Here is a 19,709-nt window from a genome sequence, read left to right as displayed (position 1 = left end):
CAGAACAAGACCCCTGCCTCCGTGTCATTGACTGATGACTGCTTACTAACCACTGCAAGCTAAACTCATACAAAAGGAGCTCTTAACATGCTGAGGTTATAACAGCTACCTTTACCCATCCACCTAGCCACGGGTACTTGGAGGACCACCTCCAACATTGACAAAAGTGAGAAACATAGGAGTGACCACGGATGCCAATCTATCTGTGGCCGTCAAAGTGCACAAGAAACACCGTTTACATCAGGCGTGCACCAAATGTTGTTACCCTTAGGATTTCCACACAAGCTTCATCAAACTGCGTATCTCATTATGTCTCATCCTTACCGAGAGCGGCAGTATAATATCTATTCACAAGGATTGCTCGTCTGACACTCCTGTGACAACACTGGAGCTGTAGTGTAGTCAGTGCAAGCACACACTACCAAGGGGCGGTGCACACTCAGTGTAGTCTCACCTGTATAATGCAACCCACTCCATGTATGGTAGTTATCTACCTATGTGCATGATCATAGCTATTCTCACACCTTTCCTAAAACACATACATTTATGCAGCCCTACACCTGCGGTGATATGGGCTGTGCTTTATGAGCAATACACCAACAGCATGAAAACAATACCTTCGTAGGACATGATGCACTCACACACCCCTTCCCCTTCCATTCACATATTCTATTACCTCAGCATCTTACAGCTCACTCCTTTTCTCGACAACCTTATCCTTAACCGCAGAGACAAGTCACAATAAAAGCACAACTCGAGTCCTCACACACAACATTTAAACACTGACCACATTAGGCTACACAACAAACACACACTCAGACAACCATTCCAGTGCCATTGAATCCTGTGCTACACGCCTGCTAATTCACTCACACGCTGTGTCAGGTTCCTGGAGCACCATATAAACACAAATAAAATACAATGCAACACCTAGAAGATGGTAGAGATAAGAACTTGAGCAGGTGTCGTCTCTAGTTTGTGTGTAGCATCTGGAGACGGTCGTGTTTGAGACGTTTTTTTTTTTTTTTCTGCTTACGTGCAGAAAGCTGTCAACCAGAGGCTGAGTGTGAGAAACTTCTAGAACTAGATTACATATTTATTGAAGTGTTTCTTAGTTGTGAAATACACTCATCAAGTGACAAGCCTCTTCTGTTAGCCTGGAAGTTTTCAAGGTTGCTGATAACTGCAGAGCATAGGGCAAAAGTGAACTGGCACCTACTTCAAATCACTCCCCTAGACCATCAATGGCTCTGAATGAGTCACACACACGCCATTTACTGTAAAAGAGCCAGGGTTACCATTTCAATCTGAAGATTGTCTTAGTAACAGGGACAACACTATAAATATCTTCTGTCTCTGAATTTTCTGTGTTTTTCTGCGAGGTATGTAATAACTATTTTAGTCAATGTACTAACTTCGGAGTAAAATGCCAGTTTATGTTCATAAAAAACGAATACAGCAATTTGCGTGGTTAAATTGTATTTTTGCAGTATCTGAAGGAAACCTTTATTTCACTCGGATACAACTCACAGCAAAATGCCAACATTAAGCATATACTTGCCACTCAACGTGCGTTACCAGAAATCATTGTTGCAATGAAAGTAAATGTTTAATGTTATCAATGAAATATTTACTAAGGGTTCAGTAGCTGCACTCTGTTCTGTGCTTCCGACTGAGGGTTGAGGTGTGAGAGCAGAAAGTATTTTGTCTCTTGAGAGTAAGACGGCATGAAAATTTGTCCCTGCAGGATACAGTTCAAAATGGCCGACAAAAAGAAATGGCAGTGTTCATGAGGCATCAGAAAGGGGGAGATGAAGAAGAACCTACAGTGCGACTGTGACAGTCCACATTGTGAAGGGAGGGTTTGCTTGGTGGTCTTTATCCTGCATCAAACTCATATTGGTGGCGCAGTTTTTAGTCCCATTGCTTTGCTATCTTTGAGAAAGCAGTAAGCCATGTTCCATGGAACAGAGAGCACCACTGAAGTATACTAGCTAAAAGGTTTATTTTTTTTCCAGGGCACAATTGGAAGATCAGGACCACCAGGTCCTGCTGGACCCCCAGGCGAAGGAATTCAGGGGCCCAAGGTAAATAGAAATGAACACCTTTAATTGAATCAGTTCTCAAAATAGTTCTCTGCTACCTCTTCATTGCAGGCAAGTAAAGGCTAAAAATGTCTGAAATTCCCAATTGCTTTTGTGGAATGTTGCACGATTGCATGAAAATTTCCCAAAAATTACACTAAATGTAGTTTGCCAGTATCTGAAGGGACTTTTGTAAGCAAGCACACACTTATCCTAATAAATGTATTTTAGATGCCAGCACAAGACTACTCCACCAGAAAATATCTTTCTTTGAGACACTTTCGGAGAACCAGTCTACCCGCCGGAATCGCACAAGACTTATTTTTTGGGTGTTGCGCTCTTGCTTAAAAAGAGTTACGGAAAGCTTGAATAATACAGAACTTTGAGAATTTTAGAATAAAGCAAAATTTTTCGAATTTCCCAAGCTTCTTCAGTGTAAATAAAAAATTCTGTTGAGGCATTTAATGAATATCATTGTTAGCAATTATTATTGTGTTTCTTACTAAAAATGGTAATGTTTCCGAAAAAGCAGCCATTGTATTAGAAACCCTTTGACATAGACAGAACTGCACCAGATAATTGAACCTACATTTTGATCTTTTTGATGCAATTATTTCACAGGGTGAGCAAGGAATACAGGGGAGGCTGGGACCTCGAGGACCTCCAGGCGAGGGGCTGACAGGGCCAAAGGTGAGTGAACTCAAAATTGTGGCTCTGGGAATCATGGTAAAAGGTTTTAAGCTTTCTCTTGTTTTTCAAATATCAATCCCATTATCAATGACAATCTACTGAGGATCATGTATTTGAGCTGATTCCTACCAATGAATGTCGCAAGCAGCCACACTACAAGAGTAGTGTATTGTCCTTCCTCTGCTTGGCCCTAAATGGATAGCCAAATTCTTATCTGGAATTTATCTGTGAGTCTGATGAACCTGAAGACATTCGACAGGCAAATGCAGATCAGCGAAATATAAAAGCTCCTCCGCATAGAAAGTCCCATAAAAAAAATCCCCACCTCCTGTCTATATATTGTGGTCCATAGTAGTCTATATTTTGTAATTTATACATTTTTGAGAAGCAGTTTAGATCTTATTTAAGAACAGGTGCATTGTTTTGATCTTGTTCTAATACAATCCACGTTTCCCAGTGACACCTTTTGGTCATTTTTCCATAGGATGGCCATGCCTCTGTCCTGAAAGTGCTACATTGGGTTGTTATTGTTAAGTCCGAAAGAGGTACCTTTCAGCAGTCCAACTTTTCAGTACAGACTCAACAATGTGCTTACATGAATACAGCCAAATCCCCAGGGTGGTGGAAAGGAAATTCCTGAGGAAGTAATGAAGTGATGATGTGAAGCCACCAGCACTGTCTAGGGAGGTTCCTGCGTAGCCTATATTCTTACCTGCAAGCTGTTGTGAAGTGTTTCTCAACAACCAGCACACTTTCTAATGTAAAGCATAGCAAGGTGTTTTTACCAATGAAACTTTATGGAACAATCTATGATCCAAGAGCTCACCATGCAACAAGACAAACACTAAAAAGGCATAAGAATTCATTACATATTGTCAAATAAGATACTTATGATAAATTGTAAGCATAGAGTCAATCTATATAAGCACAAATGTTTTCATGAAAATGTGCTTTCAGCCACACTTCCTGAAGACATTTGGGAAAAATATTCCATAGTTTTAGCACTAGAATCTGAAGTCATTTTCCACCCATATACTCTTTCTTGTACCGATTGCAAACCAAAATGTAAGACTCTTGATAGCCTGTCGATGGTAAAGAAGATGTAATAGCAAATAGCCCATTATCCAAGTTTAGCCATATTAATTAGAGATGACGGAGGACCCAGTTTACGTCCCTTAACGCCTTAAACAATTATCACATTTTCTGTGGTTAGTGATACTCTTGGCTGCTTTGTTGTGCAAATACTAGACTTTGGCAGTTTATCTTGACTTTCCTTTGTAGACTAGCAATCAATATTGGCCTCTCACCAGCACAATGTATTATAAACAGTGCTTAATTTCTGCTGGTGGTTGCAGGCAGTGGGGTTGGAGCCAGTGGCGGCTGGAAGGAGACAGGAGTGGGTGGACCGGGGAAGGGGAATAAAGAAAAAATAAAACTTACCTGCTGGTGTCGTCACCAGTCATTGCAAGCCACCGCCTCTCCTCCACAGGTCAGGGGTCAGGAACAGGAAGCACCCAGGCTTACAGACTCCCCTGACCAATCCAGACACTGCTGACAGCAGCGTCGTGATTGGTCTGAGTGCAGTGGTTCAGCGCTCAGAGAGAGAGCGGAAGCCTGGGCATGATCTCCACCCAGGCTGTAATACAGCCTGGGTGGAGAACATGCAAAGTGCGCATGACTGTTTGGCCGCAGCAACTGCAATACAAAAAAAAATGATAATAGCTCTGTTATTGTCATTTTCTTTTTTCTTTTGCATTGCTTTAAAGCAGTGGGGTGATGCTCCTCCACCTTAGTGGAGGAGACGAGGTGCTGCTGGCTGGCGGACATGTTTGGTTGGGGATCTGGATTTTTCTTTTCATCATCACACATTGACCCAGAGCACAAGAGAGAAAAGCAGACAACGAAGACAGAAACAGAAAGGGAATGCTAGGACAACTGTGACAAAAGTAGAAAATATAAATGTAAAAGAACCTGCAAGGGAAAGATAAATGTAGGATGGTGGAAGAGGCATAAAGCGGAATCAAGACTAGGGGGCTTGGTAAAGGGAAACAATGGCATTCAACGGCATCAATGGCAGCCTCATAAGAACAAACATTGGACCACTCACCTATTTTATCTTTTAATGAATTAAGCACTGGTCACATTAGAAAGCCAAAGTGCAGTTACAAAGCAGAATATTTGTTAAATAGCAAATGGTGTTTGCTCTAGCAATCTATTATGAATACTTTATTATGCAAAGTAACCTTTTATCGATTCAGGCTCATTTTTAATAATTGGACTACTTCTATTTAGAGATGACAGAAAGTATGTTCAGTCCTACGAATTATTTCAATTTATCTTACAACATTTATATCCTTTCAACAAGTATAAACTCAGTAGCATGACTCAGGCTTCTAACCACAGTAAGGATGGCATAGACAACTACACAATTGCCAGCAATAATACTATTGAGGTGTGATAGATAGATAGACAGACAGACAGACAGACAGACAGACAGACAGACAGATAGATAGATAGATAGATAGATAGATAGATAGATAGATAGATAGATAGATAGATAGATAGATAGATAGATAGATAGATAGATAGATAGATAGATAGATAGATAGATGTTATTGAAGAAAAAGCTAGAACATGATTTTTTATGGTGCATACTTGGAAATCCAGCTCACTGTTTAGAGGTTTCAGTTTAAAGGAACTTAAAGTGTGAAAAGACTTTGATAAAAAAGGAATAAAGTGTATGTTTGATGATTTTTCCAAATTATTTTCAGGGAGATCGCGGGTCATCAGGGGAAAAAGGAAAGAAAGGAGAAAGAGGCGATGTGGGTGATTCTGGCAATCCTGGAGAATCAGTGAGTAGACCGGGGTTTCAAAATACAGGGTCTGTTTCTGGAGGAGGAATGGGCAAAAATGGCTTCAACAAGGAAAGACTTATTGACTCCACCTTTGGTGAGCCAACATAAATCCATCTTGGGTCATTTCTCTGTTTAACCTAGTCTTTGTGTATTATTATTCCTTACAATGATTGTTTATTTATTTCAAAACAAATACGCAATTAGCCACACTCCTAATAGTCAACATGACAGAGTATGTTCATATTGTGAAGTTAAGACTACACATTCACCACTCACAAAAGTGAGCCTGTACCCAGATGTAACCAGCACTGAAAAACAGTGAAAGGAAATACACACACAGAAAATAGTCAACATAAATAAGTAGAACACCACTACATCTAGTTAGCCCCCTCTATAGCTACAGCATACATGTAGCATAAAGAAGTACAAGTATATATACATTTTGCATCCACCTATGGCGTGGGCCCTTGCATACTTTGAACCACAAATAGCTTTCTCCTATGTTTCACCACATATAGCCTGCAATCATGCATAGCCCATACCACTGGATAGCCCTCACCCACATACATTTTTTTCCCAGATGTAGGTAAAAAACAAATCAATTTCTAGTAAAGTCAAAATACTGCGAAAGCCAGTTTGTCATCTTCTTGTGGTAAGTCATCTTATCAGAATGTCAAATAAAAGGATTTCAACCAAATAAAGTCACCAAAATGTAGTTTGCTACTTTGCAGTAGAAGTAGAACCTCCAATAGGAAGCAAAATAAAGGTGGTTATTGTATAGACAAAAACAAAGCATCTTGGGTTCGAATGAATCTTTTCACAATGACAGATTCTGGCAAAGGAAACCACAGGCTCACATCTTTAATAAAAAAACATGATGGATCCACCTGGTGAAATTCACAAATGAATCCACAAGATAATCTCTTCTTTTACACTTGTACACATCCCTGGCAGGAAATTACTATATCGGAATGCAACAAACATTACTGCGGAGGATGGAAATGTCCCCTATATGGTAACTAGAGGTTTTTGTGGTGGCTGCCATCACCTACTGTGTCTAAGGAGAGAGAAATATAAACCATTTGCCTGGTAACAATGGTAGCCATGCAGTCAATTTTTCAGCATACTGTATTTATGTGTGGCATCTCTTGAAAAGACTATATTTAGGCTCTTTCAGTAGTTATCGAGAAGGACAATACTCTGCATCGACTCGATAGGGAGTGCTTAGTTGGCAACATCCCAAGTCCAGATCTAAAGCTGATAGAAGACCAGAATTTAACTGGATAAAAAGGACAGAGGAATGTAAAGATGTGAAGCAACATAGAAGTGTTGAGTACAAATCCATGGTCTCTGACCCATAAAACCAGTATAAAGGGACTGCATGTTTGAATGCTGCTTCCAAGTGCTGTACTAGTTGTCAACTGAAGTATATTGAAGACAGGGAAGATGGACTGATAAAGATAGGACTAGCTAGCCACTAAATGACTCTTGCACACGAAGGTACTGAAGGTTTTGTTGAAGGACAGATAGTCTGGCATGCTTCCTAAGTCTAAAAAGAGTGGGTACAAGTGCTGAGCTTTTTTTGTAAATGGTATTGAAATGTTTGCGATCGGGTGGTAGGACTTCCTGACCACTGGGCTTTGCATGGGTTGTAAATTGTTAAATAAGATTGTTCATATTATGCCTGATTTCCATGCAGATTGGTGCACCTTGCAGAGTTTATTGAATGTAATGTTGCTTGCTAGGGAAGGTCAAAACATATCTCGCAAGATTGGTGGTACATATGTTCATGTGAAAACTATTACAATTAACCAGGTAGCTTCATTGTCATCACTTTGAGGCTTTTATTTAACCTTTTGAAGTGGATCAATGTGCAATTGTTTATACAAACCTCAAAAGGGGACTAATCAAATAGTTCTTTTGTTGAGTATAAACTAGAAGTTTCATATTCTTTGTTTGCTTTGGGTTAAAAAAAAAAGCAATATTATAACCTTCTACTGCATATGTAGTTGTACAATTGTGAGATCTTGGTCAGAAACAACATCTTGATTATTGACTGATTTATACTGGATGGAGAGATAAAGATAGGCCGAATGAAAGAGTTGGTGTTATTAGGTGTAGTGCTATGGATTTCAGTTATCAAGCCATGTACAATTAAGTTAATGGTTTTCCAAAATTACTGCATATGTGGTAGGCACTTAATGTGTTCAGCTGGGTGCATTGATCCTTCATGTATTATCTGCTGGAGGTGATGTGCGTGTTAAATTGGAGTGGAAAAATAGTTGATGCATGTGAGACATATTTTATGCCTTAAAAGGTGTTTGGTTTCAATGGGGCAGAATTCAGTTAGGGGTCTGGCTTGTGAATGAGGATTTGGAGAGAATCCAGGTGGACGTGAAAAAGTCGTTTTCAATGTTGTCCAGATCTTCATTGGGGATTCTGTGGAATCAGAATATAGCAAGGACGACCTTTTGGATAAAAAAGCACATTATGTTGCTCATGTTACTAAAGAAAACCTAGTTGCGTGAATGGGCGGGAGACTGTGCTGGAATCTTCTGGGAAGTAGGAGTGAAAGTGATTTTAAGATATTATTTACAGTGATGTGAGCTGCGGCTGAGAATTTGATCAAAGGCAAGAAGTCAATTTCTTTAATAATTTCATAAATCGAGGGAGAAATAGATAGTTTCAGTTTATCACACAGTATTTTATTTTATTTTAAAAATAAAAGTAGCTAGAGGATTATGTTAGATAAATGCCTTCAGATGGATTGAAGATGGAAAAGGTCAGTTTGTTGCTATGCATCCAGTTGCCGATTGTTTGTAGGCAACAAGGCAAAGCAATGCAGAGACTGGAGGAGTTTCTTTTTTCGTCAAGCTGGTTCAATGGTTGAGTTTTGTTGATAGATGTGTAATAACAAATTCATATAGATGATCAAAATAGAAGGGAGTTAAAGGTATAGTTTCAAATGTGTAAGTGACAAAAAGAGAGTCAAAGGGTGCACTAACGGTCAGGGAACAGAATGTAGGAAGTACTATTGGCCCAGCTGAGAAGGAAAGTGAGACAGTTCAAACCTGTCAACAATCCCCAACTGCTGCACAGTTGATGGTCAATGGTGTGAAAAGCTGCTAAGAAATGTTAGAGGACTAGCACACAGACACCACCAACATCCTGAAGCTTATACAGATCGTCAAAAGACAATATTGATGCTTCTTCCAGGAGTAAGAGAAGATTACAGCTCTACTCCGCTCCATATCTGGGCTCTACATAAAGAGGTAACCCTACCTGCAGTTCAAGAAAACTAAATGACATCTACAGATGTTACCGAAATATTTTTTTCCAATAGAAGAATGTTAGAGATTTTGAAGGTTAACATGAATAAAAAAATATGGGGCCAGTGATTTATTATATGAACTCTAACAAATCAAATTAATTTGTAATTAGTGAAACAGTGGTATTTAATCAGTGCATTTAGTTAACTGCAAATTGAATGTCGTCATCTTTTTAAAAAAACAATCGATCATCTTTACAGGGCAAGCAAGGAGCGAAAGGAGAGGCAGGTTTGACGGTGAGTGACTGCTTGTATTTTTTTAAATGCTGTTACTATAGCCAAATGTAGACAGAACTTTGATGTCTGAAATTACAGATACAGTCATTAAATAGCACTGGCTATAAGGCGATACACTATTGCCCCAGAATTTTGATTCAGTCAGATGTACAAAATGTCCCAGAAACAGATCATTTCACTTATTCCTTTTTTCAATACATCCTTCAGCATAACATCCTTAAACTGACCTAGCATTATGAGATGGCGGCATGGAAAAATCATGGCATTGAAATAGAACAAGTATTGGCAACCTATTGGTTTACCTTGCATTTTGATTTAAAAAAGCCTGCTCCAATTAAATACAACACAAAAAAGAATGTATATGGTGCAGCTAGGAGATAACGAATTTAATGTGTGATGATTTAATGTACCTGTTAGATGTGAAATAGTCCCTCATGCATTGTAAAGCAAGCACTCCAAAGAAGGAGGAAGGATACACAAACAACCAAATAGCATCAGGTTAGAGGGAAAGACTAGTGAGGGTGGAGCTAAAGCCCATTCTATAGATATTTGAAATCATTGGTAACAATAGAATTTGCAAATGGCTGTGCTGTCTAGCCTGACCCACAAAAGGTCTTATATCCATACTGATTTTTGTAATGGCTCCTCAGAGGCACGTTGTCTTTAAGTGACTGAATAAACCATTATTATAGTAGATGTCACTACAACACATCTTTATTCATGGAATCTCAAAGGTACATGAATGATCATTTGTTGAGATATAAATGTATTACAGTGTTCCAAAAAATCACAAACATTTCTCCAGGGGGAAATACAGCCATTTGGATACAAGCACAAAAACAGCAGGCACCAACAAAATTAATCCACACCTGCTTTTCTTAGAAACATCTCTGCACGTCTTCTTTTCCCCAGTAGCAGGAGAAGGTTATAAGGGGGGCTTTTATAAAGCAAATAAACAGGTGGTGCAGGTGCAACTAGTTAACTATACATGTGAACAGTGGATTAGTGAGGGGGCAGCAGATTGATTGCAGTCATTATTGACATCAGTAATAATTTCATCTGTAATTTTGGGGAATTTTCATTTCCTCATCACTTTGAATCTGTAACAGCAATATCTTTAAAAAGGCAGTTTATTTGCTATCACTCATCTGTTGCAGCTTTTATCTGTCACTAATGCCTCAGTTGGAAAATACTTTGGGGAATAATTCAATAGTTCGATAACACCCAAAACTTTGATTAAGAATGTAGGAGACAATTGAAGGCTAGCAGACATATGATTATATGTATTCTAATTTTCACAGAGAGAAGACATCATTAAACTGATTAAAGAGATCTGTGGTAAGTTTGTGTTATGGTCCCTTTATTTTATGTGTTCAGATGTATCTCAAGGCTGTAGAGTTCAAAAATTTAGGGCATTGTGTTTTCTCAATCCTCATGTATCAAGTGGGTGGACAGGAATCAAAAAAAGGTGTTCAGAAATGCTTGATTTCAGTACCAGGAATTAGGAGATTACTTGCACCGTCATACCATAAAGAATAATTTTTTCCGATGTATTTCCTTGCTTGGGGTACAGGTATATGAGGACCTTCTTGTGTGACCACACCCTTTCTTTAAGAACCACCCATGCTGAGCCAGGTAGGCTACCCATATGAGAAACAGGCAACTTAAAATGTGCTGAAATAGATGGAGACCTTCTCATACCTCCCTTCCCTAAAGAGTTGCCTGAAGGAGGTACATTGAGATTTTATGGCCTGACATACTGTTCGCTGCTGTGGTGAATTAATGTTCCTGAGTATTGTATCTTGCAGTATTCTGAGTTTCTCATCTGAATCATTTGTAAATCCTAGGACCATTTACTCAATAGGTGCTTTAGAATGAATTGTTTGGGCCCATCATTAAATACAAATTGTTTAGGGAGAATCACAAAACCTTCCTGGGGAGGGTGGAGCTTACTTGCTACACTCACTCCCTTGGTGCTATGTAACTATGATAATAACACTTTTCCAGGACTTCTTCAGGCTCCCTGGTCCTGCATCCACAACTTGGGTATTTTGATAGAATACCACATAAGAATGGATTTGAGTCAGGAGTCGGGTGTGCCACTTACAAATATATTTATTTTTCCCACTGGAGTGATCTTAAAGCCGTGCTTAGTTTGTAAAATAATAAGTGCCAGGGCTGTGACCAGGAGGCCATTCAGCTTACACCACCAATTGCCCTAGTCATCGCTGACAAAACAACTACTAACCATCTCTCTTGCATGTAAATGCAACAGTTCTGATTATTCCAGGTTCCCAAAGCTAAAGGAATGGCTGGGGAGGTAGGTATTAGCAATTTTATTGTATATTGTATTCCTAAACAACTGTTGTTCTGCTCATCTCTAAATTAGATGAGCAGCGCCACCATCTGGTCGACTCTTCTTCGTATGGTGTTGACAATTAGGTGCCAGTGCCGAGCACCGGAAAACAATTAAGTGCCGGTGCTGAGCACCGGAAACCACCGGCTCATATTAAGCACTGTCTTAAATATTTGTCATTCCTTCATTTTCTGCAAAGGTCAAATTTTGGCAGCTGCTTGTAAGTTAAGGAACAGTTCAAAGAGGTGAACTTTAGAATTAGCATAAGCACATATCTCACTTTTGCTAAAAATGCTGGTCCCTTCTCCACCCAGGGAGTTTATTTCAAGGTTCACTTATCAATTCTCGGAATGGTGATTCCTTCCACAATAAAAGATTGTGATTGCCCCAAAGAAGGTTTCTCATGTGAATCCTACTCGGAAATCTAGAGGGCCGACCTTTGTCTGGTAAGGGCTCCTACTCCTAAGAGTTTGTACTCTCACTTAACCAGGAGATCCACTTCAGAATAGATGTGTACAGTAAATAGCTATAACAATTCTTTTTTAAACTAGCTTAATAACTTTTCCATAATGTCATAAGCAATTAAGACAGTATCGTGCCTAAAGCACTTGCTGCTTGTTATGTTTACAGTATTAACAATAACAAGCTTTATTGCTAGTTTCACTCAAACTTTCATCCTTCTAATGTAGAAAAATGTTGCCTGTGGGTCAAGGTAATAATTCCATACTGTTACATTACAGTGGTTTAAAGCTGCATGTCTTCAGCAGTGAGCACCACATTCCTGCTATATTTGTATGAGAATATGAATTATTATTCCTGGGAATTCAATAGTTAACACACAGCATACTGGAATATAGGCTTTTATTCCCACTTAATGAACAATGTAAGAATTTGTATGAGCTTATACCCCCCTGCAATATACAAAACAGGTTCACGTTTGATGGGAAAGTGAGAAATGTATGCACAAGTGCTCATTGATTAAGTAACTATTAGCATCCATTTGTCGTTTCTCCTTCAGGTTGTGGTGTCAAGTGCAAAGAAATCCCCATGGAGCTTGTGTTTGTCATTGACAGCTCTGAAAGTGTGGGACCAGAAAACTTTGAGATTGTAAAAGACTTTGTCACAGCTCTGGTGGAAAGAGTGACTGTAGGCAGAAACTCCACCAGAGTTGGCCTTGTGCTCTACAGTGCAGAGGTGCAGATAGAATTTGGGCTGAACAGGTATGCCACCCAAGAAGAAGTGAAGCAGGCCATAAGAAAGATGCAGTATATGGGAGAAGGGACATACACGGCAACTGCCATCCACAATGCCACCCAGAAAGCATTCTTTGGTGCCAGGACTGGTGTAAGGAAGGTGGCCATAGTTCTGACAGATGGACAAACGGACAAGAGAGAAACGATAAAGCTTGACATGGCTGTACGAGAGGCGCATGCAGCCAACATTGAGATGTACGCTATTGGAATCGTGAACACTTCTGACCCCACGCAAGCTGAATTTCTGCGAGAGTTGAATTTGATAGCCTCTGATCCTGACCAGGAGCACATGTATCTGATCGACGACTTCAACACTCTTCCTGGTAAGTGATATTTAATTTTGATACAGATTCAATACTTCATCAACAAACATAACAGATACATCAGCAAACTGTTTTCGATTCTGGCATGGGAGCAAATGGCGCTTTCAACAAAATGTAATGCATTTGGTCTTGAACAAAGCTTTCTTTAAGAAGGGGCTCTTTTTATGAATTCACAGACTAAAGAAGAAACAGAGATGTCATACATGTAAAGATGCTACATGTTGTTCATTTGGTGGATTTTCTTTTAAGATGTATTTGCATAAATCAGCATTATAAAGATTAGATGCTATGCTCTTCATTATGCTGATTTCTGCAATGAAAACTTCAAAGGAAAATCCACCAAATTAACAAAAAGAGATTTTTGAAATCTATTGCCAATAAGTCTTTTTGTGGAGGAGGAGCCTAGCGCGCAACCAAGATGGCCGCGTAGGTGCGAGGCTCCCGAGGACCTCCGCGACCTCCTGAATTAATCCTGGCTATATCCTGTCCTTTTTTGAGGGGACTGTGTCGGTGAACCCGAGCTGAGGCGCCACCCGTTTTCCGTGTTCGAATCGGACCCCGAACACCGGCGGGAGCGCCGATCGAAGGTTGCGGCCTTCCCCGCGCCGGCCCCCCGGATTGGAGTAGTGGGGCGATCCGGGGACAAAGTGAACAACAGCGGCGGGCACGGCTGGGCGACTCGCGTACCCCGCGCTTTCACTTTCACTTTTGCGCCCTCCCCGCCTCCAGCGAGGTAGGGTCGCGAAGCGGGGTGCGGCGGTGTGGTCTTGTCCAGGTGCCCGGCTGGCCCGCCAGCTGTGGATCGTCCTGCGGTGCGGTGGCCGCCCTCCCCCCCCGGACCCAGTGAACGGGTCTATCGGCCCTTTTGAGGAGATTGGCACGACGGTGGGAGAGCAAGCATGTCCACCAAACAAGATGGCGACCGGGCGAAGGTGAAGACAACCCGCCGTGGCCCGGCGCCCCAATCCAACAGTATGGACCGCTACACTCTCCAGAAGGGATCACCGGAGACATCGCGCACGTCCCCGGCGGGCCTGACGGAGACGCCCGCCCAGCCGGTGGACCTGACCCTCCGGGACGTCATGGGCGCCATCGCGGAGATGAAGGCCTCGGTGGACCAGCGCTTCGACACCCTAGCGCAAAAAATAGACTCGGTCCTTGTGGATGTGAGCCTGGTGCGGGCAGACCTGTCTAAGACGAATGACCGGGTCGATTCCCTGACCCACACCACAACGGGCCTCGAGACAGATGTGGCGGCCCTCCAAAAGGAGGTGCGCCGGCTTGGCCAGGCGAGCGCCCTGATGGACCGGCGACTGGAGGATTCCGAGGGTCGGGCCAGGAGGAATAATGTTCGGATTGTGGGGGTGCCGGAGGGACGAGAGGCGGAGGCCGCCGACCTTTTTGTGGAAGATCTAATCCTCACCCATCTGCAGCCCCGGGGCCTGAGTAAGCTTTTTGCGGTGGAGCGTGCTCACCGGGTCCCTGGGGGCAGGCCGAAGACCGGTGCCCCGCCGCGGCCTATCATTGCCCGGGTTTTTAACTTTCGGGACAGGGACGCTATCCTGCAGACCTCCAGGCAACAGGGACCGGTCAAGCTCGACAACATGGACGTGCGTTTCTACCCAGACTTTACTCCGGCGGTCCAAAAGCAGAGACTGAGTTTTCTCGGTGTTAAACGTCGCCTGCGGGACCTGAACCTAAAGTACTCAATGCTCTTTCCAGCTAAGCTAAGGGTGGAGGTGGAAGGTCGCACGCACTTCTTTGATCGCCCCGAGGCGGCTGGGGACTGGTTGGACACTCTGCCTGATGATCGGGGCCGGGGGGGTGGAGGGGGTGCGGGCGGTGGAGAGGGCCTGCCGGATCAGAATTAAGGGGTGGATAATAGGCCCCGCTCGGGACAATATTTCTTTACCATTTCTCGATCGTGTATGTTCCCCTCCTATGGAGGTCGTACGGGGTCTGTTGGGGGCTTCCCTCCTCCTCTGGGGTACTAGTTAGTCTTTCTCTATGGGGCGACAGGCACACTGCACTTTGGGGGGGCTGACTGGGCTCATGCAGGGGTGCAGGGAGGGGGGAGTTCTGTTGGGATGGGGGGGTGGGGGGGGTGTGTTGTTTGTTCGCACCGCAAGGCAAACCCTTTACTGTATAGCTGTACTCGAAATGCTCTGTGGGGGACGACTGATTGCTTCTATGTATGATGGGGGGTAGGGACTTGGCTGTGTTGTCCTGGAATGTTAACGGCCTGGGGGATCGGATTAAGCGTGGTGTGGTCCTGCAGTTCCTGAAACGCATATCGCCAGATGTTGTCTTTTTGCAGGAGACACACCTTATAGGTAACTCCTTCCATGCCATGAATCGGCGAGGCTATCGTTTGGTGGCCCACTCGGGCTTCACTTCGGGGTCGCGGGGGGTGGGTATCATGATCAAGAACTCGCTCCCGCTGGAGATTGATGAGGTGCGCCATGACGAGAGGGGACGCTACACTGTCCTGGTGGGTAGAATGGAGGGTAGAGTGATTGTTTTCATGTCAGTGTACGTCCCGCCTGGGTTACAAGCTACTACATTTGCGGACCTGGGGCGCCTCCTCTTGGACCTCCCGGGTGGCCTGCTGGTGGTTGGGGGGGACTTCAATGCGGTAGTTTCTGGGTCTATGGATCGCCATCCCCCTAGGGACCTCCCCCGGGCACAGGCGTGGCTGTCCGGCCTCTTAGACACACTGGGCCTGGTGGATTGCTGGCGACTAAAGCACCCTACGCAGCTGCAATACACTTTCCACTCGGGTGCCCATGGTAGCCTCTCGCGACTTGACTACATCCTGGTCCCGGCGGCCCACGCTGGGAGGGTAGGAGAGGTGTGCCATCTGGCGCGGGGTATTTCGGATCACTCCCCATTACTCTTACATTTTGATGTCTTCCCGAGGGGGGAGGGCAGGGTGGCCCCAATCAATGCATGGTACTTGCGAGACCCCACTATTCGTGCCGACTTGATCAAATCCTTACAGCGATATTTTGACGAGAATGTGGGGTCTGTCTCTTCGGCCATCTCCCTGTGGGAGGCCTTTAAGGTAGTCCTCAGAGGGGAGGCCCTCTCCTCTATCTCCCATGCCCGGAAGCGTGGGCGGGAGGAGGTGACCCGGGTGGAGGCCGAGATTGTGGAATTGGAGGGTGACCTGGGGAGTGGGGTAACGGATGCCAAGTTGCATGTTCTGCACCTCAAGCAGGCGGCCTATAGGGCCCTCGTCACGGAGGCGGCCAGGGGCCTCAGTAGAGAGCAACAGGGACGATTGTATGATGTGGGCGATAAGGCGGGTAAACTGATTGCGTGGTTGGATAAGAGGGAGAGAGCGAGTCGTGTGGTTCCTTTGATTGAGAGGATGGATGGTACACGTGTCACCGAGCCGGAAGCCATCGTCTCCTGCTTCGCGGATTACTTCCGCGAGGTGTACTCCCCGGTTTCCCCCTGCTCGGAGGAGGATTCCCATTCCCTGCTTCGGGACATAGCGCTGCCCTCCCTTTCGGTGGAGGACAGGGATTCGCTGGACGCTCCCCCCACCTCGGACGAAATTGCCCTGGCTATTCGCTCGGTCGCGTCCGGCAAGGCCATGGGCCCTAATGGTCTCCCCATCGAGCTTTACAAGCTGCGCCCGGACGTACTAGCGCCCCACCTGCGCGCGATGTTCCTTGCGGCCCACTCGCAGGGTTCCCTCCCGCCGGACCAGCGCCTGGCCACGATCGTGGTGATACACAAGGAGGGGAGGCCCCGTGAGCGGGTCACATCCTACAGGCCAATTTCGCTCTTGAACGCGGAACCCAAAATCCTCGCCAAGGTGTTGGCCAACCGGTTGGTCGGTGTGGTGGGCGATTTGGTCCACCAAGACCAATCGGGATTTATACCCCATCGCAACACGGCTCTTAATCTGCGACGCTTGCACGGGGTGCTCGCGTGTGTCCCGTTTGTGCGGGAGCCGGCCATCTTGGCATCCTTAGACGCCACCATGGCGTTCGACACGCTTGAATGGCCATACATCTGGGCGATGCTGGCGAAATTCGGATTTGGCCCGGGGTTCATTAGCTGGGTTAAATTGTTGTATTCGGGCCCATTGGCGCAGGTGGTGGTGAATGGGCGAGTCTCGGCCCCGTTCGAGCTGGGGCGGGGCACGCGCCAGGGTTGCCCCTTGTCGCCGCTCCTGTTTGCACTGGCCTTGGAGCCCTTGGCGGAGTGGCTACGGTGGCACCCTTCTATCCGTGGTCTCCGCTGGACCCCTGAGTATGAGGACCGCGTGTCCCTCTACGCCGATGATATCCTTTTGTATCTAGCCTCCCCGCGCAAATCGCTGATTGTCCTGGTTGATGTTTTGCGCTCCTTCGGGCGTAACTCAGGCCTTGTCATCAACTGGGCGAAATCCTGCGTATATGTGCTTTCCGGGGAGGCTCCGGCCCTACCGCGTGACTGCCCGATCCAGATTGCCTCCCAGGGGTTCCGGTACCTGGGTATATACATCACTCTAGACCCGGAGGCCCGCTATGAGCGGAACTTGTTGCCCCCCCTCCAGCGCTTGCGAGAGGATGTGGCGCGTTGGCGGCGTCTTCCGCTCTCGCCACTCGGCCGAGCGGCCTTGTTTAAGATGATGTCCTTGCCGCGCTTTCTGTACGCCCTCCAGAACACTATGGACTTGGTACCAGCGCGCTACTTCCGCGAGGTGGAGGGCCTGCAGCGGCGCCTGTTCTGGGACGGGAGGCCGCGTATTGCTCTGGCCAAATTGACGCTCCCATGGTACGATGGGGGGGTCGCCCTCCCGGACATTAAACGGTATTACTGGGCCTCCCAGCTAGCTGCAATCAATCATGGCCTTTACGGACCCGCCTTGAACCCGGCATTTGAAATGGACAGGATGCTCCTGCCCGGTGGCGATTATAATCGAGCGCTCTACTCTGGCACGCCCGACTCCCGTCTGACGGGGCCGACGCGTGTCATGGTGCGTGTATGGCACGCGGCTAATGCAGCTATGGGGTGGAAGGACCGTTTGACCCGGGCGTCACCGCTATATGCGTCTGAGAGGTTGGGCTCCCTGTGGACATCGAAGGGCTTCGAGAAGTGGGACACGATCGGAATCAGCACGGTGGGAGATCTCTGGACGAGGGGGGGTTTCAAGACTTTTGAGACGCTGCAGACGGAGTTTCAGCTGCGAGGCAGTGAGTACTTTCGATACTTGCAGGTCCGCCACGCGCTGGCCTCCGTCTTCCCGGATGTTGCGTCCATTCCGGAGTCTTCCCCCCTGGAGGACAGGGTGCTAGATGGCCATGTACCAGACAGCACGATCTCCCTTATATATAAAAAACTGATCAATGACAGATCGTGCCTGCTGAATGGCCTCCGCGAGGCCTGGGTTGCCGATGGGCTGGAGCTGGACGACGAGGACTGGATCTCCGCGGTGGCCTCTCCGAAGGAGGTGGCCATCCCGGCTCGCCTTCGTTTCGTCCAGCTTAAGATCCTTCACCGGGTTTACGTCACGGGGCCGAGGCTTCTACGTATGGGCTTTGCTGGTGACGGATTGTGTAAGCGCGGCTGTGGTGCTTTGGCAACTTTCATGCATATACTGTGGGAATGCCCGAAGGTGGAGCGATTCTGGCGTGGTGTGCATGAGGTTTTGCGTGTGGTTACGCGTGTCGCATTGCTGCCTGAAGCGAGGAGATGCTTGCTGAATGTGTGGGAACCAAATGATTATTCGGTCCCGCAGACGCGGTGGGTGACTCTGGGATACATGATAGCGAAGCGTGACATTGCCCAATTGTGGGGATCCCAGAGGCCCCCGGCGGTGTTGGCCTGGAAAGAACATATGGATTGGTGTATGTTTCGTGAAAAAGTAGTGTACGTGGCGAGGGGTAAGCCTGGGGCGTGGGTGAAAATCTGGAGCCCCTGGAACGCCTACCGTGGGGGTATTTGTGAGCCGCCACTGCTACCGGTAGCCTCGCCGGCCCCATCTCCTTAGCCGACCCCCCTCCCTCAGCCGTGGGCACGTGGCTCCCCAGTCCCTGCCATACTCCCATTCCCCTCTTCAGAGTTTTGCTGCTGGTTAGGATCCCCCATTTACGGAGCACGTGCTGTCACTTGGTTCGCGGGTTGCCTTGCGGGTGTGGTTTTTTGTGTTGTTCTGTTTGACAAAAGGAAACCGTATTGTGGGCTAGGAGTTATGCGGCCTACGCCATTGGTTTTACCTGATTTGCCAATCTGCTCCGCCGAGAGACTCTCACTGTATGTATGTTGTATGCCTTTTGCTACTCTAGCGGCCGGCCGGACGGTTGTAGGCCCATGCCTGTAACTTTTTCATCGTGCAATAAACGGTTTCAAAAAAAAAAAAAAAATAAGTCTTTTTGTCAGAATACACTGAAAATACAGGGTGTATTTTTTCAGAAGGAATAGTTTTTAATAATTAATCACTTTATCTTTACCTTTATCAGTAAGGAATATATTTTATGTATCACAGCTCATTATGAAAGGTACAAGTTGTCATATACAATCTTAACTCAAAGCAATACTAGGGGAAAGCAAAATTATCGTGGAATATGAGACTGACGAGAGGCAG

The 19,709-nt window shown here is 45.4% G+C and overlaps 1 protein-coding gene across 1 annotated transcript in view; it reads left to right on the top strand.

Annotated features, from left to right (window-relative positions):
* Window positions 1–19,709, top strand: part of LOC146861224 (uncharacterized) — a 213,613-nt gene that overhangs the window by 149,864 nt on the left and 44,040 nt on the right. Inside the window, exons 27-32 of the mRNA XM_085645359.1 lie at window positions 2,019–2,087; window positions 2,706–2,774; window positions 5,546–5,626; window positions 9,159–9,194; window positions 10,496–10,532; window positions 12,569–13,126. Coding sequence (XP_085501485.1) covers window positions 2,019–2,087; window positions 2,706–2,774; window positions 5,546–5,626; window positions 9,159–9,194; window positions 10,496–10,532; window positions 12,569–13,126 — 850 coding nt within the window. The remainder of the gene's footprint in view (window positions 1–2,018; window positions 2,088–2,705; window positions 2,775–5,545; window positions 5,627–9,158; window positions 9,195–10,495; window positions 10,533–12,568; window positions 13,127–19,709) is intronic.

This window comes from Triturus cristatus, chromosome 3_1, assembly GCF_964204655.1.
Source record: "Triturus cristatus chromosome 3_1, aTriCri1.1, whole genome shotgun sequence".
In the NCBI taxonomy this organism is placed as follows: Eukaryota; Metazoa; Chordata; class Amphibia; order Caudata; family Salamandridae; genus Triturus; species Triturus cristatus.
The sequence above is the reverse complement of the archived record's forward strand: the minus strand, read 5'-3'. Positions and strand labels throughout refer to the sequence as shown.